Source organism: Lupinus angustifolius, chromosome LG11 (genome assembly GCF_001865875.1).
Source record: "Lupinus angustifolius cultivar Tanjil chromosome LG11, LupAngTanjil_v1.0, whole genome shotgun sequence".
NCBI lineage: Eukaryota > Viridiplantae > Streptophyta > Magnoliopsida > Fabales > Fabaceae > Lupinus > Lupinus angustifolius.
This window is the reverse complement of record NC_032019.1, coordinates 17,774,373-17,784,223: the sequence shown is the minus strand read 5'-3', so window position 1 is coordinate 17,784,223 and position 9,851 is coordinate 17,774,373. Positions and strand designations below refer to the sequence as shown.

Genomic DNA, 9,851 nt, shown 5'->3' with positions numbered 1-9,851 from the left:
ATTCCATGCTCTAGGTGCTTGCTTCAATCCGTAGAGTGCCTTCTTTAATCTGAACACTTAGTGCTCACTTCCTTTAGTGATGAATCCTGGAGGTTGTGTGATGTACACTACTTCTTCCAATGGACCATTTAAGAAAGCTGATTTCACATCTAGTTGCCATAAGCTCCATTTGTTCCAACTGGCCAGAGCTATTATTAGTCTTATTGTCTCCAATCTAGCCACTGGTGCAAACACCTCAGAGTAATCAAGTCCTTCCTTCTGCATAAATCCTCTTGCAACTAATCTAGCTTTATGCTTAGCTATTGTCCCATCTGGCTTCAATTTTACTTTGAAGATCCATTTGACAGAGATTGACTTCTTTTTAGTTGGAAACTCCACCAATTCCCAAGTGTCATTCTTTTCTATTGATCTGGTATGTGTTTGTAGCAAAGAGATCCAAAAATTCTCAGATGTTTCACAAAAGGTCTTACTCCTGATCAAGCTTCTTCAGGTACTTGACCAACAAGTCTTTTGGTTGGGCACCTGTTTAGGATATAAGTTGTTGTTGATGCTGCCTCACCCCAATATTCATGTGGCAATTCCTTTCCTTTTAGCATGCTTCTAATCATATTCAAGATGGTTCTATTTCTCCTTTCTGCTATGCCATTGTGCTGAGGTGTGTAGGGAGCTGTTACCTCATGCACAATCCCTTGTTCCTTGAAGAAGTCATCAAATTCACTTGATGTGAATTCCCCTCCACCATCACTTCTTAGAATCTTTATGCATTTTTCAGATTGTTTTTCTACCAAGTTCTTGAACACTTGAACACAGAGAATACCTCACTTTTTTCCTTTATGAGATACATCCACAATTTCCTACTCAACTCATCCACAAATGTTACAAAGTATCTATTTCCCCCTTATGAGGGTGTGTCAAAAGGACCACACACATCAGAGTATACAACATGTAATAATTCATTTGCTCTTGAGGGGGTGTATGCACTAAATGAGGATCTGGGTTGCTTGCTTATTTGACAGTTTGCACATACCTTGTTAGGAGCATGAATTTGTGGTAGTCCCTTGATCATGTCTTCGTTCCTTAGTGTGCTCAAGTCTCTGAAGTTCAAGTGACCAAACCTCAGGTGCCACAACCATGATTCTTCTATTTGACATGTAGCTGATAGGCAATATGTTTCGAATGCTTTTAAACTCACTTGGAAGGTCCTGTTTTGTGCTAGAGGTACCCTTAGAACCTTCTTGTGTTCAGCATCAAATATTTCTAGGATACCTTGATGCATTTGTACTGAGAACCCCTTTTCCACCAATTGTCCCAAGCTCAATAGATTACTCTTCATGTTGGGAACATAGAGCACATCAGCTATCAGTAGATTCCTCCCATCATTCTTACTGATCAAGACATCCCCTGTCCCTTCTGCTTGGATGAGCCTACTATCTACAAATCTCACATTGCTCTTTCTACTGTGATCAAAATTGACCAACCAATTCCTAGTTCCAGTCATGTGGTTTGAGCAACCTGAGTTAATGTACCATCTATCATCATTGCTTGACTCACAATCTATAGTCATCATCAGCAATACTGGTTCATCATCTAGACTTTTCAGTGCTCTCTTTCTTGGCCAAGTGAGCTTCATTTTGAGACTTGCCAAGACTCCTTCCATGGCTTGCAGTTGATTGACATTCACTGCTGAAGTGTCCAATTTTATCACAGTTGAAACATTTCAGCTTCTTCATGTCCACCCTTTTCTTATTCCCTTGCCACCTCTAATATTCTCCTCTCCTTCATGATTGTTCTCCATGATCAACCTCAGGCCTTTCTTGGTCAATGTATTGAGAGTTCTTGAAATTCCCTTTTCTTGGATCTTTTCCTCTGTTTCTTCCCCTTTGACCTCCCTTGTTTCCATATCCTCCTCTTCTTGAGGTGTAAGCTTGTAGAGCTTGTTAAACTGGTTTCTCCATTGATCTTTCTATCAATCTTTGTTCATAAGCTTCAAGTGATCCTTGAAGATCCCCTATCTGCAATTCCTCCATCTTCTTAGACTCCTTAATTGCAACAATAATATGATCAAATATGGGGTTGAGGGTTCTCAATATCTTCTCAACTATAGTCTGATCTGTGATATTCTCACCACTTGCCTTCATTGCATTAGTATGGCTAATTACTCTGTTAAAGAATTCTGCAATCCTTTCACTCGAGTTCATTTGCATGAGCTCATATTGTCTTCTCATGGTTTGTAGCCTTACCTTTTTCAATTGTTCAACTTCGTCATTGCTCTTCTCTAGAATTTACCATGCTTCCTTTGCTGACCTTGCCTCTGATATCTTCTCAAAGTGTGCTTCAACAACATGTAGCAGGAACAGAGCCTTGCAGTCTTTCTTTTTGCCCTCTTTGTATACTGATTTATGTGCTTCGGTTGAAGCCTCTGTCAGCTCTGGAAGTCCTTCTTCCACAATTTCACTTACATCTTGGAATCCAATAATAGCTGTCATTTGATTCTCCATCGAGTATTGGCAGATTTGCTAGAAAACCAGTTTGCCCCATTGCTGTTGAAGAATTCGCAGAGTTGAGTGAGTAGAAGAAGAATTAGGTAGAGAAGAAGACTCAATCCTAGCTCTTGATACCAATTTTGTTAGAACATGAAATATTAAAGAAGAACAAAAGAAAGAAATTGAGAGAGAATTTGTGCAAAATGATAAGCAATTGAGTGAGTGAATAACCACTTTCTATTTCAGGAAATTTTTCTAGTTTGTTAGTTAAGTGAACCTTGCTTTATATAGTAAGTACACAGATCACTTTTAACTAACTTTTGAATTACAATCTAACAAATATATACTAATTAGTAAGACTAAGGTTGCTAAAATAAAATGGATCGAAGAGATGGGAAATGATCCTTTCATTCGGAAGAAGTAGAAAAAGAAGAGAACAACTACGAGTTCCCAATCTATTCAGAAAGGTCACAACAAGACATATCAGCCATGGTTTCAGCACTTACTGAAGTCATTGGTGGCACCAACAATAATGACCCACTTCAGATACTTCAAGACCCTTTAACTACTGGAACCCAGAATCAACAATCCCAACAACCACAAGAAGATAAAGGTATGTACCTCACTAATACACATGCACCTTTGATGATTAACTAAGTTTTAATATATTGTGTTCAATTCAGATTTGTAGACATGGTTTTATATTTTGAATTCACTTTTCAGATATTGTTCCGTTTTGTAGCATTATAATTGATTTGCTTGGTCAAGGTCGTAAATATGGTTTACATTGAAAAGGGACACTTTATTCCCTACATTACATAGTCACATATATTATTGGCAATTAGGGCCGCTCTGTTCCGCTTAATTAGGATGGACATGGACATGTCTAGTTTTGAATAGGGCATAAAATAGCATACCTCGCCCGCCCGAAATATGGATAGAGTAGGTTGCGGACTATCCTAAATAAAATTTTAAAATATATATAAATTTATATATACTACTCATACAAAATATACAATACATAATTTAAATACAAAAATATATAAATATATTTATCATAATAAACAATCATACAAATGGAATAATACATAAGATACAAATGCATATATATAATACAAAATATATATAGTACGTAATTGGCATACAAAATATAAAATGAAGAGTACATATGCATATATATAATATACAAACTACAAATGCATATATAACAAGAAAATGGTAGTATTTTCTCACATTTAATATGCCAATGTAGATATAACAAGTGGAATACAATTTCTCACATTTGACAAAATACATGTATATTTGCATATTTGATACTAAATAATTTCTCCAATAATACTTGTGGACCGCCTGTTTTGCTCGTTAGAAATGCACATGGGCGAATAACACATGTTAGGTGAGCATTTTATGGCGGATGTGCATATTTTTTATGCCCTACCACCCAAGAAATATGTGTGGATGGTCCCATGTGCTTTGCCCAAATATCCAATCACATAGCTTATTAAGATCTAGGGTTCTTAATTTCTTCTCTAAAACTATTATCTTTGCTTGCAAGGTTGCATAAAGTTTCGGCTCAAACAGTGGTCCTTTAGTAGTGGAAACACATGGATCGAACATAATGGAATGATGTAGTTATTCTATCTTATTCTCATTAATTTTACTGAAATCAAAATTTTTCTTATTCTTTCATTCTTCACCTCATCTAATTCTATTTATAAAATAATAAAAAATAGGTTTTAGTTTTTTCACCGTAACGCGTGTATGAAATAACACTTTCAATTTTTGTTTCTCATTTCTATAACACTACTTCATGAAATTAATTGATTTTATGTAAATATGATGTTTTTGTCCTCATCAGAAATAAAAAACCAACTATTTTTAATATTGTTAGGGCCAAACTAAAGACAATTATATAAGTAATATAAACCCAAGAAACATGGGACTAATTGGTATAAGTGTTGATTTATGTGAAGGAAAGATGAGAAAAATACACTATAGATGTGTGAGACAACGACCATGGGGGAAGTGGGCAGCAGAGATTAGAGATCCAAAGAAAGCAGCAAGGGTATGGCTTGGAACATTTGAAACTGCTGAAGCTGCTGCACTTGCTTATGATGAAGCTGCTCTCAGATTCAAAGGAAGCAAAGCAAAACTCAATTTCCCTGAAAGGGTTCAACCACCAATAAATCAAGTTCCTCTTCCTCCTCCTCCACACTTTTCTCAACAATCATATTCATATAATCCCTTCCAATATGCAGCATTTATGGGCATTGGTGGTAGTAGTAATAACATTAATAAATTCAATTATGAAATGGATGGTTTCTATGGGAATCAGCCCTTTACATCTGAATCATCTTCTGAAATAACTCAGCAGTAACAGCAAGAGTTCATGAGGTTTTCCGTGGAATATGGGGGTTCTTCTTCGTCTAATCAACCTCCTAGGAGTTGGATGGATGACAATGATGGAAGAAATTGATATCATATATATCTAAATATATATTTTACACAAGAATATTATATATAAATTGGTAGTGACACTTTTAAAGTGTATAACGTAAAGTATGTGTCGTTTGTGTTACAAACCTGAAAAGGCCATAAATGTTGTTAGTCAGTGATCTATTATATATTTGTGTCGCGACTTAAGAGTTTTCTCATGCTAATATTTCATTTGAGTCTACTATATATGTTGTGTATGAAAATTCAATATGTTTGAAGAAACATGCCAACATGGTGCGTATTGGTACCCTAAATATAAACAAAATTTGAGTTTCGCAAAGAACTTGTCTGTGCTATCAATATCAAGAAGATTCAAGACATTATTCATGCATCAAACAATAAATGGACTAAACAATAAATGGACTATGTTGTTCAATCCTTAAACATCTATTGGTTTTCAACTTACAATATTTAGCTTTTTGACTCAATAATTTAGTATTCTAAATAAAGATTGTGATATGTTTATTACGATTATGGAAAATTGTAGAAAAATATGACGATGTGGCCGTAAGACAATTGTGGTCGCAACACTATTGTGTAGTTATGACTGCATTGGTTATAGTAGTTGTGGAATTCAATTATTTAATTGTGATTATATGTACGAGGTTTATGACCAAACTCTCAAAGTATATGCAGCAGTAGAACAATTAAGATATGGAAAGAATGTAAAAAGGAAGTGCAAAGATAGAATAATTAATTGCCATAGAAGAAAGGTGTTGAAGATATAGCATATAGTTCAAATTGTGTTTGACTTTTACAATCTACTGGGGATGATGATATTACAAAAAGGCTTATCTTCTATGATTGATACGGTAAATTGAAATTGTCATTCCAAAACTATTTTCTTTAAAAAATAAAAGCAATCATTTTGGGTATAAGTAATTTACTAAGCTAGACATACCCATTAACTATATTTTAATTTGGTTGGGAACATTTTAGTAAAAGTGCACAATATTTTTTACAATAAAATAATAAGTCTCTTTTTCCACATTTATTATACCTCATGATTTACATTAATGGGTTTATGTACATAAGTTGTCTCTAAGGTTGTGGGGAGGTTAATCTATCACTTCATATTGACCATTTTTCATTTTCTTTTAAATAAATAAAATTAAAAATTCGTCCGAGCATTATTACGAAAAATGATATGTCATTTTAAAATTGAAGTTATGTGAAGAAGGTTAAAATGGTAGGTACCCAATGGAAGCTGAAACAGAAGTGGTAATCTGTACATGTATATACCACTTCTACCTTCCACCCCTTCATCTCATTTCTTCACTTCTCTCAACTCTTCTCATTTCACTTCCGTTTCAAAAGAACTTTTCTTGTAAGATTGTCTCTTGTGATAGGAAAGGATATACTATTTTGTTTTGAATAAGTTCTTGAATTAGAGAGTTGTGAATGAAATGGTAAGACTCTTGGAAAAGAGTCTATATACACTACAAAACAGAAGATATTTAGGGACAGACTTTTTGCCATACTTACATACACCATGGCAAATTCAAAAAATAAGGCCCAAAACTAACACTGTGGTCTATGGTTCATCTTTCACATACATCACTTTCACACTTTGACTCTTTCACTCTTTCACTCTTTCATGTACTTTCTTCTCCTCTCAAAAAATTACTTCTTCACCACTTTCACACCATGGCTCCAATATAAAATCTTAAAAATTAACTTCTTCTTATCTTCTCTTTTCCATAAATTACTTTCTCTTCTCTTTTCCATAAATTATTTACTCTTCTCTTCTCTTTTCCAAAAATCACTTCTTCACTTCATCACAATCCAGAAATCAATTCATTCGAAGTTTGTTCATATATTGGTAAGAAATCATGTCATCTCCTTTTTTAATTCTATAATTTTGTTTCAAATAACTTCATCAACTCTAATCCCTAATTTTGAGCTTCTCAAATCCCTAATTTTGTGCTTCTCTAATCCCTAATGTTATTAGTTATAGAAATCTGAGAAAGTATAGTCCCTAATTTTCAATGAAGGTTAGTTTAATAGAACCTACTAGAATATATTATATTCTATTGCAGGTAGTAGTAGAGTAATAAAGTAAGATAGAAGATAGATATGAGACCTTAGGATAGGAATAGAAAAAGATGTACGAGTGGCATCCACCATATTGTATGGTTCAGATATGAATGACATCAGAATTCTCTGTTCTTCTTTCCATTTTGTCTTTTATTGTTAGTGCAAATGTGTTTTAGACATTATCTGGTGCGTGCAAGATTTCAAAATCTTGCGTGCAAATGTGTTTTATTGTCTTTCCATTAAATACAAGATCCAGATATGAAACGGGTCGCATCAAACAGCTTACCCTGTTATAGCTAAAATGAAAAAGAAAAGCTTCAAGAACTATAAATTGACATGATGCTCTATATAACCAGGCCTATCACTTTCTTTTTTTAAACAAAAAAAAATTAAAATATTGCTTATAATTTTAGTTTCAAATTATATATTTATAAATATATATTTTATTTATAGCAGTTAATTCATTTTAACCTGATAAACCTGCATTCTGCATATTACAGAAATTGACTTATTTCACTACCTATAATCCATGTACACCAATATCAGCATCTGTTCATTCTAAAGAAAAAAATAGAACAGGATTTAAACCAATCTTACTTTTGATTCAAATGTTAAATCATCCCCTTGTTCAGTAAAGCGTTCCTTTTTCTGCAAATTGTCAAGATAATCCAGTGTCTCCAATCCCTCTCCCCGAACTTCACTGAAAACAAGCAAACAAACTATATAAATGCAAATCCAAACCACAAGCTACCATATATCCCTAAAAATAATAATTAAATACATAATGAACTGACAAAGGGCCAAAATAAAGGTCAATTTAAAAAGGAGAATTAAAATTAGTATACAAAATGAAGAAAAATAGGGCAAAATAGGGCATATTGACTGTGATTTAACAAAAGAAAAGGTTATGTCTGAAATGTATGAGCGTGAGGAATAGGGTAAATGTGGTAATAATGTTAGCAGTAGGTAGAGTTATGGTTGTTGAAATGTTGTTTTACTTTACATTCAGAGGTAATTTGTTGTTATTCTTATATTTTGGTTTCAACATAGCTGTTGTTTCTGTTGGTAGTGCTGCTTAGAAATGATAGAAATGATGGTATAATTATATAATTCTATTGCTATCTTTTTTATTTATTTCTCAAGTGATAGAAATGATGGTAGTAATTGTAAAATGATGTTTATCTTTTGGACTAGTTATTCGGTTAAGCAGTATTCTTAATTTTGGTTGGGGTTATTAAGTAAGTTGCATTTTAAGTACTGAAGTTGTAGAGTTGTTGGCTCTTTGTTTAAAAGGTGAGCTTTTGTTATCTAGCCCTTTCTGTGTGTAGCACATCTTCCATAATACCAACTCAATGAAGTTGTGAATGTTGTAGCTAGTTTTGTGTTTGGCGAATAGGATTTATAATAGGTAATGGGATGCCATTATAGTAGTACCGGTTAGATTTGAATCAAATATCAAATATTGTAAATGTATGTCAAATTTAGCAGCCAACATTATTTTGCTCTGTTAGTTTTGTTATGTATGGGGATTTTGATAATGCCTAAAGTGTATGAAATATCACAAGGACAATGCCCATGATGCCTTTCCTGTTTCTCTTTCCTGAACTGATTTTGTTATTTTATAAATATTTCTGGATTATAAAAACTTAGCAGTAGCTTTTTGCGATATAATATATTCTAGTAGGTTCTATTATTATTATTTAGAAAGAGTGTCCATTACAACTATAACCCGTTATCAAATATAGCAAAGGGAATCCATATATAAAATGGGTTATTGCTTTGCTTCCTAACAATTATTGAATTGTTTGATTATCACTATATTGCTCCTTCTGTGGCTCAATTGTTTCGACAAATTATTATGTTAGAGTGGGAATAGGTGTAATTTGCATTTTGATGCTTGGAATTTAAGCTTTCCTCATTGTGATACTTAGCACAATAGAATTCATTCCTTCCTCTGCATTTGAGGATTTGGTAGCTAGAAATAGTTTGTTTCCAACATTCACACAATCACATATGGCTATCATTTTTAAAAGTAGTGCTGCTATAAAATTTTGTGTTAATATTCAGATTTAGCATAAGATACACTACATCTTTCTCTTATTCATTTATGTAATGAAAATGAAACATGTTTCCAGTTTACATATATTTAGTTCAATTATAAATTTTCATTCTCCTGTATAAATTGGTAGCACATAGATTAAAATAACTTTGCCTAGTTTCAATTGTGTGAAGTAGGTAGTACATGTATCTAAGTGTATCTTATGCTAAACCACAAGATGAATGAAAGAAAGTTATACTTTATATTTACCCTTTATATCTTCTATTTTCTCCTCTTATGGTACTAAAACTGAAGAATCGAGTGTGTATAATTGCTGAGGTCAAGTTAGAAGTTAAAACAAAATAAAAATATTATATCATGATCCAAATGATGAATTTTTTATTGTCTTTTGTTGTAAATGCCTAACCTATACCTTGTAAGTAACTTATTTTATTTAGTTACTAAATTTGAGATTCATGTTACATAGTATCTCTAATGATTTCGTAATTGAATTTAACATCAAACACAGATTCACGCAGTTATGATCGATAAGAGTTAGATTGCGAAACCAATTAGATCAAAAGAGTTCTTGGATGGGGTGGTACAATTTTTGGATTACCTTTCAAATGTACCTATAAATGATCAAATTCCATGTCCTTGTATTACATGTGGATTTCGTAAAATGGGTAATAGAATTGAAATGTTTAGTCATCTACTTCAAAAAGGGTTGCCTAGAAAGTATATATTTTGGTACATGCATGTGCAAGATAATGTTGAAACTATAGCCCAACCACAAG

General features: G+C 33.1%; 1 protein-coding gene across 1 annotated transcript; it reads left to right on the top strand.

Annotated features, from left to right (window-relative positions):
• Positions 2,884 to 4,860, top strand: LOC109359782 (ethylene-responsive transcription factor ERF115-like). Its single transcript, XM_019604476.1, has 2 exons — positions 2,884 to 3,096; positions 4,457 to 4,860. Exons 1-2 carry the CDS (start codon positions 2,973 to 2,975, stop codon positions 4,858 to 4,860), a joined length of 528 nt encoding a protein of 175 aa, XP_019460021.1. The 5' UTR covers positions 2,884 to 2,972.